General features: G+C 45.8%; 1 protein-coding gene across 1 annotated transcript in view; it reads left to right on the top strand.

The window, feature by feature from the left end:
* DNER (delta/notch like EGF repeat containing) overlaps window positions 1-18,596 on the top strand; it is a 344,618-nt gene that overhangs the window by 116,194 nt on the left and 209,828 nt on the right. The window contains exons 2-4 of the mRNA XM_047773688.1: window positions 11,680-12,018; window positions 15,302-15,396; window positions 18,217-18,383. Coding sequence (XP_047629644.1) covers window positions 11,680-12,018; window positions 15,302-15,396; window positions 18,217-18,383 — 601 coding nt within the window. The remainder of the gene's footprint in view (window positions 1-11,679; window positions 12,019-15,301; window positions 15,397-18,216; window positions 18,384-18,596) is intronic.

Here is an 18,596-nt window from a genome sequence, read left to right as displayed (position 1 = left end):
AGATGTGACTCAACCCACATGTAAAAATCAGGACAGGCTGGTTTCACGAAAGTGACTCAGAATGGAAGGGGAGAAATGGGAGTGCCCAGATTAGTCCTGGAGCCATTTTTCAAGTAGATTTAGAGATCCTACCCCAGGAGTAAAGAAATAGCAAAACATGGGAATTAAGCCGGTTTAGTGTATTTCACTAAGACATAGTTTTTGCTTCGGTAAAGTGAATGAGCGTTTTCATTATCTGCATTTGGAGGAAAAAATTCCTGGGATGCATTTCTTGGCCGAGACCACTACTGGCATAAGCACTGTAGTGATTTTTTTTTTCTCACATTTTTACTCCTGGTGGGTAAGCAGTTGGCGTTGGAATATTATTGAGATCTTTATTGAAGAAAGTGGGAAAAATTCCCTTTTAAGGCAAAAGTACAGGGACAGTTGGACCCCAAGTGTTCGTTTGTCTTTCAGCATGAAGGTGTCACTGGTAACCAGTGCCATTCCTATTTTGGACAAAGAAACATGATATTAAGAACGAAAAGGGCTTAAGGCTCTCTAGTCCCATCCCTTCCTTTTATAGTTGAGGAGACTGAGCCCCAGGAAACTTCCTTGCCTGGTCCAAGGTCACACACAAATGGAGATAGAACTGCTGAACCCCAGTGCTTCCTGAGCAATTGCGCATCATCATTTGTCCAGAAACCCCAAACTGCGCCTTCTGGGGTTATCTTTGGGCTGGTCCCTCTCCCTCAGCTGGCAAATGCAGACACTCTCCTGCCAGTTCAAGGACCCTTGGGCTGGGGGCTTCTTCCCTCCCACCCTCCTCCAGGATTCCACCGATCTCTAAGTTTAGTCCCCGCAGTGCGCTGTCCATCATTCTGCTCCATTTAGTTCCACTAGAAGGTGGGGGAGCGGAGGGGGAGGAATTTCCACATTTCTTCCAGTGAAGGGGAGGTGCGGGTGTGACCCTTTGCTGTGGTCGTGCTTCATCGCGGATCATCCAGATAAGTGATTCCTTCAAAAGCGTCAAGACATCCGGCCGTATTCCTGCCCGTAACAGTGATTGAGAGGACGTCTGGCCCCTTCTCTGCTTTCAGTTGTATTGTGAAAAGTCCTTCTGTCATTTAATCATGCAGTGTGTGCCAGCCCAGGGAGGGAATCAGGTGGGGAGAAAAAAAATCAGATGGAATTGCTGTTGACTTTATCATGGCCTCTTTCAAGCTTGTCTTCTTTGAAGTCTTCCCAGATGAGCCCTGTTTCCTGCCTTTTGTGGGTCCTCACATTCATGTTGTCTGGGTCAGGGATGGGCAGACTAAAGGGCCAGATGATAAATAAATACCACATAGGCTTTATGGGCCTGATACTCTGTTGCGATTACTCCACCGCTGATGTTACAGAAAAGCAGTAAAAGACAGATGGCCGTGGCCATGTGCCAATAAAACTTTATTTGCAGATGGAGTTCCTGCTGGAGTGCAACGGGATCAGCAGCCTCTTGGGAGCGCTGGGATGCAGGTTTGATCCCCGACCTGGCACAGTGGGTTAAGGATCTGGCGTTTCCGCAGCTTAGGTTGCAACTGTGGCTTGGATCTGATCCCCGGCCCGAGAACGCCATATGCCGAGAACGCTTGGCCAAAACAGGAAAAAAAAGAAAACAACAAAAAACCGACTTGATTCACAGAAACAGACTGGATTTAGCCTGCGGTTGTAGCTTGCCAACCTCTGCTTTATACTGACCACGTCTGTATAAAGTTCTGGGACCAGGTGTTTCAGGATCACCTGGAGAGTGCTGAAAGATAGAGGTTTCTAAGCCTTACCATCAGAGTTTTTGATGAACAGCTCAGGGCTGGGGAGTCTGTTTAAAACTGTATTTAAAAATTGTAGTTGATTCTGTTACTCAGACAAGTTACTAAAACCAGGGTCCATTCTACTTTTAAAAATTCATTTTTGTACTTATACAAATACATACATCACATGGTGTTTTGTGATTAAAAGTCCTATAAAAATGACATGGTTCTGTACAAATCATTCTGCAGATAGCTTATTTCTCTGTCCTTTTTATTGAGGTGTTTCTCCTTCACCCAAACCTAGGAATCTATATTATAATACAGTCCTCTATATTATAAAGGACTTATTTATATTATAAAGGACTTATTTATATTATAAAGGACTTGGTCATACAGATTTTCCTTCACCATAGTGATGCCTTTTGACTTTATTTATAGAGCCTTCTGGATTTTCAAAATATTTTGGTAGAACAAAATGCTTCGATCTGTTCCTTTAAGACAGTGGTTTTTAGGAATTCCCATTGTGGCTGAGCAGGTTAAGAACCCAACTAGTACCCATGAGGATGCAGGTTTGATCCCTGGCCTCGCTCAGTGGGTTAAGGATCTGGCATTGCCACAAGCTGCAGAGTAGGTTGCAGATGTGGCTTGGATCTGGGGTTGCCCTGGCTGTGGTATAGGCTGGCAGCTGCAGCTCCTATTTGAGTCCTAGCCTGGGAACCTCCATATACTGGGGGTGCAGCCCTAAAAAAAAAAGTGGTTTTCAACTGGGGGTGGTTTTTTCCCCAGGGCACATAGCCAGTGTCTAGAGACATTTTTGGTTGTCGTAATTGTCGTCATTGGTGGGAGGGTTCTATTGGCATCTAATAAGTAGAGATGAATATCCTACAGGGTCCAGGGCAACCCCAACAACGAAAGTATTACCCAGCCCAGAGGGTCTTTAGTGCACAAATGCTGCTTTAAGGCTTTTGATTTTGTTCCTTAATTAAAAAGGCGCCTCTTCTATCATACCAACATCTGCATCAAAATATATATTACAAGTTCCTTCACTGATTCTGCTGCTCAGACAAATTAGTAGAACTATGGCCCATTCTTATTCCTGAATGTCACCCAGCAATTCCCCCTCATTTAATCCCCTTCTGTGCCTATGCTCCTCTCTAAGTGCCTCGAGGCCACTGTGTCCCCTCAGAGATCTGTGCGGCCTGGGCTTTGTGGCATGTTCCATCAGCATTTATAGGTTCTCTTCCTGGGCTTTGTCGGGTTCCTTTCCTCGAACGTTCTTCCCATTGCCCGGACAACTCTATCCCCTGAGCATGAATATAAGTGAGGGAGGAGGTAACCTCGGGTTTGTTCTGTGCCTCTCCTGACCCTCTGAAAACAGTTGTGGCAACAGGATCCTAAGTTACAGAGCTGGAGGAAGCCTTGAGATGTCCTGCCCCAGCCCCTGGATGCAGGAGGCATGTGGGTCCAGAGCAGGCAAGCCACTTGCATGAGCCCCTCAGCCGCCTGCATGCCAGTGCTGCTGCCAGGATGCTGGTGGCTCAGCTGTCTCCACTTTCCATTGCAAGATTCCTTTCTGCTGCTGCTTTTCTGAGAGATGCCACTGCCATCTGAGAGACTGGTTCTGAGACCTGTCCGTAGGCTGCTCCTTTTACACCTGCAATGATCAAGCCCATTTTCTTTTTCAGTATTAGGACCTTTAACTCAATTAACACATGATCATAATGCTTGATATGCATACATGCAGGGGATTAATCAACAATTAGACTACTTGGGGCATGTCCAAGTTAATGCCTTTGACCTTTCTGTTGGACTTGGAGCTCTCTGAGGGCCCGGACTGGGCTTCCTTCATCCTCCTGACCTCTCTTCTAGGCATCCTACCTGATGCATCATAGGCACCCTCTAAATGTCACTTTGGCTACTGATCAGCCATATTGCGTTTTCTGTAGGCATACAGGAGAGGTAGGAATGAAGCCCAGCGAGTGTAGCATCAAAGGTCTCCAGGAAGGTAGTTGTGTGTCTCCCCAGATCCCAGCATCGCCAGGTAATGTGGACAAAGCTGTTGGCAGACCACACTTTGTAGCAAGCCTGGTAGCTTTGATGTGCTGTATCTAATGACCCTCTTCGTGGGCCTCCTTTCTACCTGTTTTAAGTTTGACCTTTCATCCTTCTGTTTGTACAATGCAGAGGGCACTGGGATTGCCAAGAACATGGGCAGCAGACAGTTTAAGGAAGGAAAATAGGTCACGGCTAAAGTGTCACAGGAGACTGTCTTCAAATCCAGAGTCCTGGGGCTGGTGGGTGCTTTTGCTCTGGCCTCACCTCCCATCTCACCCTGTGTGCATTCTAGTGCTCTTGATTGTGGTATAAATTATCTTACATGAGTGAAAAGTTGAAAATAAAGTGTGAAAAGAATAGTTTTTTTAAATTATTATTATCATTGATTTTTTTTTTTTTTGGACATACCCACAGCATGCGGAAGTTCCTGGACTAGGAATCGAACGCAGACCACAGCAGTGACAACACCAAATCCTTAACCCCTAGGGCACCAAAGAACTCCAGAAGAATAGCTTTAGATTAATTCTATGATGTGAAAAAATTTGACTTAAATAGATGAATTAATCTGATGCAACAAACATACAGCATTTAATAAATGAGCTGCTTGTTTACCAAAAGCTGAAAACTGTTAACCCACTAGCTTTCTCCTTCCTCCTTCTTTCTTCTGGTATTACAAAGCCTTTACCCCTCTCCTGCCCCCATCATTAGAAACTGAAAATTACAGCCAAGAAGGTAGATCTTGTTGAATTTTGAATATCCCCAAAGTCAGGTCTATTAATTATCATATTTTGCCTCATTATGCATTTTGGCAGTTTAGTTATTTTCTGCTTATAGTTCAAATGTAATGGGATTAAAGGTTAGTGGTGACCTCTACCATAGGACTTTTTCCCTGCGATATAAAATACACATACAACACTTTCCGACATAAACAAAAGCAACATCTTCTCAGATCCACCTCTTAGAGTAATGACAGTAAAAACAAAAATAAACAAATGGGACTTAATTAAACCTAAAAGTTTCTGCACAGAAAAGGAAACCCTAAACAAAATGAAAAGACAGCCACAAAATGGGAGAAAATCTTTGCAAATGAATCGACTGACAAGGGATTAATCTCCAAAATTTATAAACACCTCCTACCACTCAATGCCGAAAAAACAAACAACCCCATCAAAAAATGGGCAGAAGATCTAAACAGACAGTTCTCCAAAGAAGACATACGGATGGCCAAAAAAACACATGAAAAGATGTTCAACATCACTCATTATGAGAGAAATGCAAATCAAAACCACGATGAGGTACCACCTTACACCAGCCAGAATGGCCATCATCAAAAAGTCTACAAACAATAAGTGCTGGAGAGGGTATGGAGAAAAAGGAACCCTAGTACACTGTTGGTGGGATTGTAAATTGGTGCAACCCCTGTGGAAAACAGTATGGAGATTCCTCAGAAAACTAAAAACAGAACTACCATTTGATCTAGCAATCCCACTCGTGGGCACCTATCTAGAGAAAACCTTGACTTGAATAGACACATGTACTCCAATTTCATTGCAGCACTCTTTTCAATAACCAAGACATGGAAACAACCTAAATGTCCGTCAACAGAGGAGTGGATCAAGAAGAGGTGGTACATATACTCAATGGAATATTACTCAGCCATTAAAAGGAATGAAATAACAGTGTTTTTAGCAACCTGGATGGACCTAGAAATTATCAGGCTAAGTGAAGTCAGTCAGTCAATGAGACACCAACATCAAATGCTATCACTTACATGTGGAATCTGAAAAAAGGACACAATGAACTTCTTTGCAGAACGGATACTGACTCACAGGCTTTGAAAAACTCATGGTTTCCAAAGGAGACAGGTTGGGGGTTGGGAGGATGTGCTGGGGGTTTGGGATGGAAATGCTATAAAACTGGATTGTGATGATCATTGTACAACTATAAATGTAATACATTCATTGAGTAATATAAAAAATAAAAATAAAACACACAAACTTAAAAAAACTCAATAAGCTATGTACAGAAAAACAGGACTTCTAATAAATATTTATGATGCCCAAGATTTTGCTTAAAGTTAGTGATTTCGTTTTCTTATATTTGCTGTTATGCAATTGAAAAGATTGTTTTTTTTTTTTTTAAATGAAACTAGTCTGAAGTGTTAGAGACTAAAAAGGCAGTTAGCTGTCATTGTGAGTGAGGCAACTAGCAGAAAACCCAAGAAGGTAGCGTGAATATGACACGATTATTTTAAAGAAGGGGTCAGGAGTTCCCTTTGTGGCTCAGCGGTTAATGAACCCAACTGGCATCCATGACGACGTGGGTTTGATCCCTGGCCTCACTCAGTAGCTTAAGGATCTGGTGTTGCCGTGAGCTGTGGTGTGCGTTGCTGACGCAGCTCAGATCCTGCGTTGCTGCGGCTGTGCTGTAGGCCAGCAATTGTAGCTCTGCTTCAACCCCTAGCCTGGGAACTTCCATATGCCTTCGGGGTTCAGCCCTAAAAAAAAAAAAAAAAAGACGGGGTCAAATGACCTCAAGCACTTTTACGGCCTGCTTTGTATTCAGTGTGTGTGTGTGTTTATATGTGTACATGTGTGTGCCATTACATCATTCCCTGCTTTGAATCCCTTTAGAAATCTATAAATTGTTTGTTTGTTTGTTTTTGCAGCATATGGAGGTTCCCAGGCTAGGGGTTGAACTGGAGCTGTAGCCACCGGCCTACACCACAGCCACAGCAACACCAGGTCTGAGCCTCGTCTGCGACCTACACCACAGCTCACGGCAGCGCCGGATTCTTAACCCAACGAGTGAGGCCAGGAATTGAACCTGCGTCCTCATGGATGCTAGTCAGATAGAAATCTATCAATTGATAGTTCAATATTGAGCTTTTGTCTGTTTTCCTAAGAGTTTTCTCCTGACCTTCTAGGACACTCAGTCCTTCCCGAATCCCATATGCTATTCCTGTTCTCCTCTCATCTGTCAGGCCCAAGCAGAAGCCCTTACACAGTATCATTTATCCTCAGCATCTTCTTTCTGCTCTTTACTCCCTCATCTGGTGGAACTGACCTGGGGCCTGGTGAATTGGGTGTTGCCATGGGAACCTGTCCTTCCCCTCCAGCTCTCTCCATCAGCACCCAAAAGGTCTGTGCCTCACCTAGATCGTCTCCAAGGACCAGAGTACAATGGCACGTGCACTGGGGTTGAGAGCCATCCATGACCCCCAGTACGCCCATACTCTTCCTATCTCCATCAAGGCCAAGGACACAGATTGTGCTGGTTCTACCCAACCTTCCAAGTCAACAGAGATTTGTCCCCTGTAAGACTGATTTGATGTGACCTGCTCGCCCTAAAAACACTAGAGTGGGGACCTGAATGGTACTCCTTGACCTGTGCCCTCAAGACCTGAGACTGGGCCGTGGCGAATCTCCATCCTATTTCACATCACGCAAACCCTCCAAGGCTCCAGCAGCTACTTGTGTGTTTTGAGTTTTTGTTTCTGTTGTTGTTTTTTTTCCTTCTTTTTAAGGCCACACCTGTGGCCTATGGAAGTTCCCAGGCTAGGGGTCAAATTGGAGTTGCAGCTGAGGCCTATGACACGGGCCTATGCCTGGGCCACAGCAATGCCAGATCCAAGTCCAGGGATCGAACCCACATCCTCAAGGACACTGTGTTGGGTTCTTAACCTGCTGAGCCACAATGGGAACGCCGTGGAGTTGAGTTTTTTTTAATCTTGTGTGTTTGTATACAACCTCATTCATTCACTCATTCATTCAGCCAGTCACTGTTTATTCAGCAGCTGCCATGGGCCAGGCACTGTTCTAGGGCCAAGGACACTCAAGTAAATAACACGGTACAAAGAAGTTTCACCTCCCAGGGCTTACCTTCTAGTGAGGGAAGATAAAAAATAAATATTCTAGGTAAATAGCTTTTCCCTCACGATGTATGAGAAGGTGGTAGATGTTTTGGAGGAAAATAAAGCAGGAAAGGAGGAGTTGACAGTGCCAGGGGGTGGAGACTTCACCCTGTGAAATCCTGTGTTCAGACCAGCCCTCCTGAGAAGGTGACTTATGAGCAAAGACTCGGGGGAGGCTTGAGAGCAGCCATGGGAAGTGAGAGCGGGAACAGCCAGTGCAAAGGCCCTGAGGCCAGAGAGGACCCAGAGGGTTGGAGGAACAGTGAGGCCAGTATGTCTGGAGCCAAATGAAGGAAGGTAAGAAGACTGGGGGAAGATCACGTAGGGCCTAGTAAGACTTTGTAGAGACTTTGGCCTTTATTCTGAGTAAAAATCAGTCATTCGCTTAACATCTCTAAGCCCCAACTGTAAAAGCAGTGCAATGAACACACTTACCTTAGAGGGTTGTAAGGAGGAGCCAAGTCAGGAAGGCAAGATACTAGACATAGTGGCAGGCACACGCATGGCAAGTAGCTCTAGTCATTTTTTTTTTTTTTTCCTTTTTGGGGCCACACCCGAGGCATACGGAAATTCACAGGCTAGCGTCGAATCAGAGCTACATCTGCAAGCCTACACCACAGCCACATCAACGAGGGATCCAAGCTGCATCTGTGACCTACACCACAGCTCGCAGCAATGCCAGATCCTTCACCCACTGAGTGAGGCCAGGGATCGAAACTGCATCCTCATGGATACCAGTCAGGTTTGTTACTGCTGAGCCACAGCGGGAACTCCAAGTAGCTCTAGTTTTGCTGCTGTTATTCTTAGTGCTCGTACTAGGTTACTGGATGGAAACTCTATAGGGGCAGGCACTGCCTCTTTTTTTTGTTTGTTTTTCTTTTAGCATTTGTTCCTGGACCTGGTACAGTTCATTTTGTACAGTAAGGCTTTAATCAAGATTCACTGAGTTGTTGTTAATACCATAACAAGGAGGTCCCATCATGGTGCAGCGGAAACAAATCCAACCAGGGACCATGAGGTTGCAGGTTCCATCCCTGGCCTTGCCCAGTGGGTTGGGGATCTGGCATTGCCCTGAGCTGTGGTGTTGGTCGCACATGCGGCTTGGATCTGGCGTTGCTGTGCCTGCGGTGTAGGCCAGCAGCTACGGCTCTGATTCGACCCCTAGCTTGGGAACCTCCATATGCTGTGGGCGCACCCCCCCCCCAAATACCATAACAATAAAAAAGCATTTCAAGTGGTTTTAATTGGCCTACATTTCATCTTTATTTTCTCTTGCTCATAGAAACATAACCCTTATCTTTTGCCTTCTCCATGGAGATTTGTGTGTGTGTGAGAGGGAGAGAGGGAGGGAGGGAGGGAGGGAGAGAGAAAGGGAGGAGGGGGGAGAGGGAGAGAGAATAACTGCTGTCAAAGTTGCAGCACGCGTTTTGGAAGGAGGTCAGAGGATGTCGCGGTTCTGACTTTCTTCTGCAGTGGCTGTGATGGTCACTCAATTCCTCTGCCCTTCTGTTCCCTGACAGTGATGTGGGCTGAGAAAACTCCTGCTGTGTCAGAGTTCCCGTGAGCACGCCTGAGATGCTACAGGGCAGTGTTCTTCGAAAACGCTCAATGACCCCATCATCCTGGTAGATGTCACTCTTGGTAGCCTTTGCTGTGTGACGGTAGACAGCTGTGCTTTGAATTATTTCTCTGCAGCAGGTGGGGATTTGTGCAGGGCCCTGGTGCCTCTCTGAGGACTGGCCATTGCCAGCAGTGGGCTGAGGCCGCAGAAGCCCTGGGGCCTCTGTGGCCATCCGACAGCTGGTCTTGGCCTTAGGGACGTCCTTTAGGTTTGCACTCCCAGAATTGATTTTTTTAAGGATTTCAGCTTTTTAAATGACTTAAATGTAGTTCTGTGTTTGGAGACAGGTGTTCGAAGTCTTAGGTTGTGACTAGGCTGGCCTCAGACGTTGTTGAAGAGTCGATGTCAGGAATGTGGTTTACATGTCCCTTTTTATCCTAGCTTATTAAATTCCTTGTTTCTCTTGAGGTGATACCCATTCCATGAGCCTTCCTAAAAATAAATCAGAAGCAAGGAAACAGTATCAGGCCTAAAGGAGCCATTCAATCTCTCCCTCCTCACACCTTTCTGTTCAGATAGGATTGCTCGGTCTGTCTTTACTTCTTCGATGCTTTTTCAAAGAAGCCCCACCCTGTTTTCTGTGCTCCTCAGCACGCTGGGAATAGAGCAGTGAACGTGGCAGATAGGTCCGTGCACTGATGGGGCTCATCTGTCTGTAGAAGAGAAAAAAAGGGAATGAGTTTAGATTTCATAGTGAGGGAAGGCTTCCCTGGGGAGCCGACCCTTGAGTAGAGAATTTTGTGAAGTGGGGAGCCATGCAAAATCTGAGAGAAGAACGTTCCAGGCAGAGAGCCCAGCAGGTGCAAAGGTCCTGGGGTGGGAATGGCCTTGGCACAGCCCGAGGACAGAAAGAAGGCAAGGACGGGAGAGCGCAAGGGAGCAGGAACACGTGTAGGAAGCGGGGACATTAAGGGTAGGAAGGGGCCGGCCCAGGCAGGGCGTTGTCTGTCGTGGAAGGCCTTTGGGTTTTACTTTGATTTGATAAAGATTGTGAATATCTAAAATTATTTCCGCTTTCAATATTTTCTGCCGATACCATTCTGTCTATTGTATCTGAGATTCTGTGAAGGATTTGCCAAGTGATAGCATAGAATTAACAATGTGGTATTTTTGGTGCTTCGTTTTATTCACTCCCCAATCCCTTAATCTTCCTAAAGGAGTTTACTGGAAATTGTTTGACAAGGATAATTAGTGGAACGGAGCTGTTTTTCCACGCAGAATTCTATCCGTGTGTGTTTAAGGAGGAAGTCATTTCAGCGAGAGAAATTGAAGGTCCTATGTCTCTGTAGTCTGTTATCCACTCAATCCTATTTTATTACGAGCCTTGGGAAGCCAGGGGGACATCAGATAGAGGTCTAATTTTTCTGTTATCACAGAAGCAAATGATAATTGAATAAGCTCTGTGAACACGCCTCAACCCCTGGGCTGTCTGCAAGGAAGCATCCCTACGTTGTTTTATCCACATCGTTTTTGTAGCGTCTCCCAGGGACAACAAATGGCAGATCAGAGGTTGTCAAAGGACTCAGGGATAAACACTTAGAACAGGAATATCATTTAAAGATATGCAATTGAATTTTTATCTTCCATATCCAGCAGGGTCCTAGGTCTCTGTAATCATCCTCTGAAACAATGAGGTCGAAACTTTTATAAAACTCTGCTTAATGTAAGTCACCACCATACTCCTTCTAGCTTGCAGTTGTCATGCAGGTTGATCATTTTGGAAGCCTTCAGGTAAATAACATCACCTTAACATGGATTGTTCGTCAGGTAAGACATTTGAAGGCACAGGTCGGTGCCTCCGTAGGGGAGATACACTGGGCAGTCATTTCTCATGAGGAAATTTTGCAATGGTCCAGGATGCATAAGAGGAGATTTCAATTTAGATTCCTCGTATCCTGTGTCACGACCAGCAGCTAAAAATATCAAAGTTGGTATATACCTAATGAGCCTCAGTTTCAACTATTTTTGCCTTGGAAAGTGACTCTAAATAAGTGTTCCTGGAGTTCCCTGGTGGCCTAGCGGTTAAGGATCCTGTGTTGTCACTGCTGTGGCACAGGTTCGATCTTGGCCAGAGAACTTCTGCAGGCCCATCTGCCAGGTGTGGGGGGTCCTTCCTCGTGGACACCTATTGTCTGTGTAAGGGTTAATGTTGGGATGACACAGGGAGGTGCCAACAGCACAAGTAGTTAAACATGTGTATTCGAAAAGAGTCTCCGTTAGAGCAGTTGCTTGGAGCCGTGGAGCTCATTTCCCAGCAACAGCACCACTTAAAAAAAATTTTTTTTAATGAGGGAATAATTGACCCATTTATGGTCTCTTTTCAGCTTGTTGCAGATCCTTGCGCCAGCAACCCGTGTCGCCATGGCAACTGCAGCAGCAGCAGCAGCAGTAGCAGCAGCAGCAGCAGCAGCAGCAGCAGCAGCAGCAATGGCTACTTGTGCATTTGCAGTGAAGGCTATGAAGGTCCAAACTGTGAAGAGGCACTTCCCATTGTCCCCGCCAATGGCTGGACCGAGTCCATGGCACCCAGACAGCTTCAGCCTGTCCCTGCTACCCAGGAGCCAGACATAATCCTGCCCCGCTCTCAGGCGACCGTCACCCTGCCGACGTGGCAGCCAAAAACAGGGCAGAAAGTTGTAGAAATGAAATGGGATCAAGCGGAGGTGAGAAGGTTTTAGTGCTTGTGCTTTTATGTAAGAAACTGGTATGGTTTAAATAATTCCGGTGGTTCTAATACCTGCAATAAAATGGAAGACCTTGAATTCCACATTGGACAAAAGATGCGCCTAACTTTTTTCTTGTCTGCCCCGTGAGTGTGGGAAATACATGTTGGTTACATCAATGAGGCTTTTTGGTTGTGATTGTTTTTGTGAGCATAAAAAGGGCAAGCAAGGAAAAAAAATGAATGAGGTTCGTTTCTGGAATGCTGTCCACACACATTTCTTCGAGATAATCTTAGATTTAGGGGCAGGCAGCTCAGTGAAGAGTATTATAAAGGAGCATATCACAGACCCTCCGTTACAAACCTACTTTTCCTCCGTGGAATTTTATGCTCCATTTTGTTTGTTTGTTTGTTATTGTTTAGGTTTTATTTTTTTGTAACTTGAAGCACTTCAATTGGATTTAGAAAAAAGTTATTATTGATTTTTAAAATATGTTGGCAATGCGTTTGAGAATGAAATTTCCAAATTTTATTCATTTTGGCAGCAGCTAATTCTTTTTATTGAATCTTGCCCAGTCTGGGTTTGGCTTACTGTATTTTCAAGCTCATCAAACATCTCATTCTGAGGATTTTCCAGCAGACCTTTAAAAGTTGACATAAAATAGGCGTTCCCGTTGTAGTGCAATGAAAACGAATCCGACTAGAAGCCACGAGGTTGCGGGTTTGATCCCTGGCCTTGCTACGTGGGTTAAGGATCTGGCATTGCCGTGAGCTGTGGTGTAGGTCACGACGCAGCTTGGATATGGCATGGCTGTGGCTGTAGCATAGGCCGGCAGCTGCAGCTCCCATTTGACCCCTAGCCTGGGAACCTCCATATGCTGTGGGTGCGGCCCTAAAAAAAAGTTGACCGTAAAACACAAATTTGCTAGCTAAAAGAATTGAGGAACCAATCCACATCTTGAGTTTGAGGTGACATTGATTGAGTGTAATTCCGTATTATATCTTTTACATGACATCCATATAGACCTATGGTTGACCTATGGTTGTATATTATTACAGGTTTTGTGGTTTAAATAAAAAAAAAAAACCCACATAGATCTTTGTGTAGCTTTTCTTTTCTTTTTTTTCTTTTCCTGCACCTGTGTGGCACATGGAAGTTCCCAGGCCAGGGATCAAACCTGCAGCACAGGAGTGACCCGAGCCACAACAGTGATGATGCCAGATCCTTAACCTGCTGAGCCATCAGAGAACTCCATGAGCAGCATTTTCAGATCAAAGATGTCTAGACGTTTTGCTTATTGTTCTAAAAGAGATGTCGGAGTTCCCGTCGTGGTGCAGTGGTTAACGAATCCGACTAGGAACCATGAGGTTGCGGGTTCGGTCCCTGCCCCTGCTCAGTGGGTTAACGATCCGGCGTTGCCGTGAGCTGTGGTGTAGGTTGCAGACGTGGCTCGGATCCCGAGTTGCTGTGGCTCTGGTGTAGGCCGGTGGCTACAGCTCCGATTTGACCCCTAGCCTGGGAACCTCCATATGCCGCAGGAGCAGCCCAAGAAATAGCAACAACAACAACAACAAAAGACAAAAAAATAAAATAAAATAAAATAAAAGAGATGTGGCAGCATTTCTTATTTTATTTTCTTAGGTGATTCTGACCCACTTTTTTTTCCCCCCGAATTGCCACACAATGTGTGAAGGCCCCATTTTGACTGTAGGGCAGTGTTTGTTTGTTTTTTTTTTAATCCTACCTAAAAACCTGTGAACTTGTTCTGATTTCAGACTTGTAATAGATGCTTTGAAGTTACCATTTGAATACCTTTTTGCCGAAGGACTCATTTCTTGAATGTGAACTAGATTTGGTCCCAGGTTTATCAAGGTGTCCTTTAAAGAAAACGTCTCTCCAAGCAGCCATTTCAATCCATTTATTTAAAGACATGCTCTCTTACGGTTGGTAATGCACAAAAGAAAGGCCTCGTCTTCTTGTCACACTGCTGTTTCTTGGGCTGTTCAAGAAGCAGGTGAAAAGCGCCAGAGGAAGATGCGAATGTATTTCCAGACAGTCTGTGTGTTGGGAGTGGGGTGAAGGTGCTGAGAACATCTGTATTGTGCAGTTAACTCAGTGGCGATGCATACTTTTATTTCGATGCTCTGGAGGTGAGCGCGGGAGAAGCCAGTAAACGGGTCAGAAGCACCCCACTGGACACAGCGCAAGCATTAGCAATATGCTTCCTGGTGAGCACAGTGTTCCCCCTTAAGCTCTTTTTTGGGGACACATCGGTTTGATACTTTCCAGAACACGCCACTTAAAAATGAAGGTCTGCTGGGAACTAAGTCCAGTCACTTATGATGGAGCATGATGATGCGAGAAAAAAGAATGTATACATGTATGTGTAACTGGGTCACCTGGCTGTGCAGTAGAAAATGGACACAACGCTGTAGACCAGCTATAATGGAAAAGATAAAAATCACTATAAATAAAGAAATAAAGCTGAAAAAAAGGTTGAAGAATCAAAAGAAAGTGGAAATGATAATAAAAATGGTCAAATATTAAAAAAAAATGAAGGTTTGGGGAGTTCCCATTGCGGCTCAGCACTAATGAACCTGACTAATATGCATGAGGATGCAGGTTCTACCCCTAGCCCTGCTCAGTGGGTTACGGATCTGGTGTGGCTGTGGCTGTGGTATGGGACGGTAGCTACAGCTGTGATTGGACCCCCTAATAAAACAAAAAAAAAATCAAGTTCTGGTCCCCAGCTCCCAGCTGCCTGGCCTTTGCACATGCTCTGGGACCACTGCCGCCCAGGGCGAGTTCTTCCGGGCCAGGCACATCCTGCCTGTTGCTTGATGGAAGGCTCGCTCCCCTGGTCATGGTGATTCCCACCCACTGCAAGGAAGCCAGTTCTTAAAGAACCACCTCCTTGTTCTCAAAGCATTTAGTCCCTCATTCCCCCCTGCCGAGCAGAGAGCAGAGGCCAGTGACTGCTTGCTGGGTGAAGGAGAGAGGGGAACACATCTTTCACCCTCCTTGCAACATCCTTTTGGCACTTTCAGTCGCCCCGGGAACTGGCACACTGTGCTCAACAAAGCGTTCGCATCTTGGAAACTCAAATGGCCAAGCTTTCATTTTCATGTGAGTTTGCAAGATTTCGTTTGTCCTCTGGTCGCCATCCCCAACACATCTAAAGGGATGGAGTGGATGCAGCTGATGGAGTCTTGCTTTCAACCATGATTAACCCCAATAACTAGTCTTTTTGGTTATCTTTCTCTCTTCCCCTCCCACCAACCAGGTGGCTCCAGATATTGCCTGTGGGAATGCCAGTTCTAACAGCTCGGCGGGTGGCCGTCTCGTGTCCTTCGAAGTGCCTCAGAACACCTCTGTCAAGTAAGAAAACTCTCCGTTAAAAGTGGTTACGCTCGATAACCATGACCGCATGCTGGGTGGTGTCTGTTCAGGGAACTGGTCTGTAACTGGTCAGTCCAGTGAGAACCGAGAGTGGAATTCCATGTGTAGACATAGGGCCTCTGTCCCTCAACAACTAGATGGAGCTCTTGCAGAGATTCCAGTGAGGCTGGAGATGTGGGCTGGATTGGATGAGTGGGTGGGAGATCAGAAACCCAGGTGCCTCAGCTAAGAGCTCCGGTCTCAGACCCTTCTCTTTCTCGGATGACTTTTGCTTCCAAAAGTCTTTAGCTTCTTAAGCGTTTAATGGACCGTTGGTTAAATTTGTAGGCATAATTTACCTGCAGTTTTAAAATCCAAACATTACAATTGTCTCTTTGAAAACAAGCAGGTGAGAAGAATGTGTTTTGGTTTACATTTAAAGCTCCCTGAAATCACACCTTGCCTATGGTCATTGGTGGAGATGGGGGAGGGGGCACAGGGAAGCAGCGTTGACCGAGCACCCTGGGGTGCCAGGTGCCTTCATTGCTGGGGAGGAGGGTGGAGGCTGCAGTGGGAGCACCCCCCACCTGTTGATAACCCCCACTGCCCGTCCTTCTCCATTGATACTAATTGCCACTCCCCACCCTGCCCTTCATGCACCCAAATAGGGACTTTAGAAGACTAAGGGACCCGTGGCGCTGGCTCTGGTTCGCCGGTGTGCTGCATTTGCTCCATTTTACCAGGGCAGCGGGCACGAGAGACACACTCTTCACTGACACAGAGTCATTTTTTCCCACTTGGCCTTCTAAACAAACAATGGCGTCCCTGAAAATGCTTGGAAAAGGGTCTTTGTTCCGTTTCCTCTGCACCCCCATCCCTCTGCCTTGAACTCATCTTCTGGGAGAAGCCTGGATGGTGGGTAAACAGGCACAGGGAAGAGTCCTCCTAGTGAGAAAGCTGTGGCATCTGAGGCAACTTTGCGTTCTGCCAGCAGGGGGAGCCCTGTCCTAAGGGTTTTGTTGCTCATAAAACCCAGCCATCCAGAGCTGAGAACTAAGGCTGTTAGGATCACTCAGTTTCTTTAAGAGTATGAAACCATTCCCAGTTCTTTCTTGTCTAGGTCATATTCTTTTACTCTCTGAATAGCCATGATCTGTTCTTTTTTTTTTTTGAGGGGTATAATACTATTTTATTAGCACTTAACATTTCATTGATAATGCTGGCCATGCCTTATGCTCAGATTCTTGAAAAAAGACATGTGGACAGAGCTTTAAGGGTGTCGGTGTGAAACAGCACAATATACTAACCGAATTTAAGAGGTGGTGTAACTATACCTCTGTACACAAGTATAGGGACAAGCCCTGCGAGGAGAAAGGCGGAGGACTGAACAGAGGTCCTTGGCTCCTGACAGACTCTCCCCTTGACTTCAGGCATAAGACAAACCAACGAGTCTGTCAGTTTACAAAAACCGCTGACTTCAGGACAGACAGACGCAGGATTGGAAAGGGCCAATTCAGGATTGTGGGGGCCAGTCTGAAACGAGCAAGGTTAGCTGGAGGCTGCTGCAGCTCAAGTCCAGGATCTGGAGATAGAACGATTCATGAATTCTGAAATTGCTGTTTTCCAGACAAGTTCCTAAAATGCTTTTCCCAAACAGAGGCGATCTATTCTTTTACATTCTTCTCTCTCTTTTTTTTTTTCTCTCAACACCTCTGAAGTTCCCCAAGGCTGTCCTAGGCTGCAGCGCTGATCAGAGGCAGCAGAGTCTGAGCCAGGCTGAGTAAGGCATGAGTGCTCAGTGATCTCTGGGTGCCCAGTTCACTTGGGGAGGGGGCGGTTGTCCTGCCCCTAACACTTTCCCTTATTCAGGGAATTGGATTGTTTTTTCAACCCTTTATGGAGAACCCCTCCCCCCATTGTAAACCAAAAACTCTGCTCAGGTGAGTGAAGCTCTGTGCACTGAGACCTATTCCCTGGGCAGCACAGAGGAAGGATGGGCAGCTGGGTGCCAGGAAGATGGTCAGGGCAGGTCTCAGAGGAGATGATGGGCTCAGGTGATGATGGGCTAAGTCTCCCAGGTGAGGAGGAGGCAAAAAAGCTGGGCCCTGGGGCAGCACTCGACCTGGGAAGAGACAGTAAGTAGCTCCTTTTGGCTGATGCCCCAAATGGCAAGGATGGAGCTGCAGGGTTCGAGGCTGAGAGGGAACTGAGGCCAGGGTGGATTAGTCTTCTGTGGCACCTGCTTCTTTGGATTTTATCCTGCAAACAAGAAAAAAACCAGAGGGGGGTCTGAAACCTGGCAAGGGACACACTTTACCTTACTCTGCAGCACAGTTCCAGAGGTTTGGGGATTATGGCACATTTATGATAAATTCAAGCAGGACCCTGTATTGTTGGATATGGAAAAGAATCATCTCTAAGCCCAATATTGATATTGATAAAAATTGTTATCTCAAATGCATGTTATCTATTAGTAATTTTGTGGGGATATATATATATATATTTTGGATGGCATTCTTTTTTTTTGAAGTATTGTTGATTTTACAGTGGGTGTTCATTTCTGCTCTGCAGCAAAGTGATGTGGTTATTTGGTGGTATGTTTTTGATCAAGTGGGAGACAGACATGTCTAACTGTGGGAAACAAAACAACGACCATGAGTCCACGTCAAGTGGGCGCCTGCTGAGAAGATCATTTCATTCATTTCCCAGTACCTCTGGGGATGTTTGTGTCGTCTTTATTTTTATTTTTAATTTGTTGGTCTGATTCGAAGATGAGTTTGTCTGAAAGGGACTCTCCGTTTCCATCGTTCCTGTTTGCAGAATTCGCCAAGACGCCACCGCCTCGCTGATTTTGCTGTGGAAGGTCACGGCCACGGGATTCCGGCAGTGCTCACTCATAGATGGACGGAGCGTGACCCTCCTCCAGGCTCCCGGGGGCCTGGTCCTCTTGGAGGAGATGCTCGCCTTGGGGCAAAATCACTTCATCGGTGAGTTGTGGAACTCTGGCGTCCGAAACCACATCTGGCCCAACCCCACCACGGGTCTGGTGTTCAGAGATGGTACAGAGGGAATTTTGCCCAGAGAACCTGAATTCTAGCCATCTGTATCCTTCCCTCCACCTTAGGTAGGGTTTTGCTTTCTAATCAAAATTGGCCTGTAAGATAATATTTCCATTCAGTGGCTCAAAATGGGAAAATTGT

This window comes from Phacochoerus africanus, chromosome 3 (assembly GCF_016906955.1).
Source record: "Phacochoerus africanus isolate WHEZ1 chromosome 3, ROS_Pafr_v1, whole genome shotgun sequence".
Taxonomy (NCBI): domain Eukaryota; kingdom Metazoa; phylum Chordata; class Mammalia; order Artiodactyla; family Suidae; genus Phacochoerus; species Phacochoerus africanus.
Note: the sequence above shows the minus strand (reverse complement) of the source record. Positions and strands in the feature narration are given on the sequence as shown.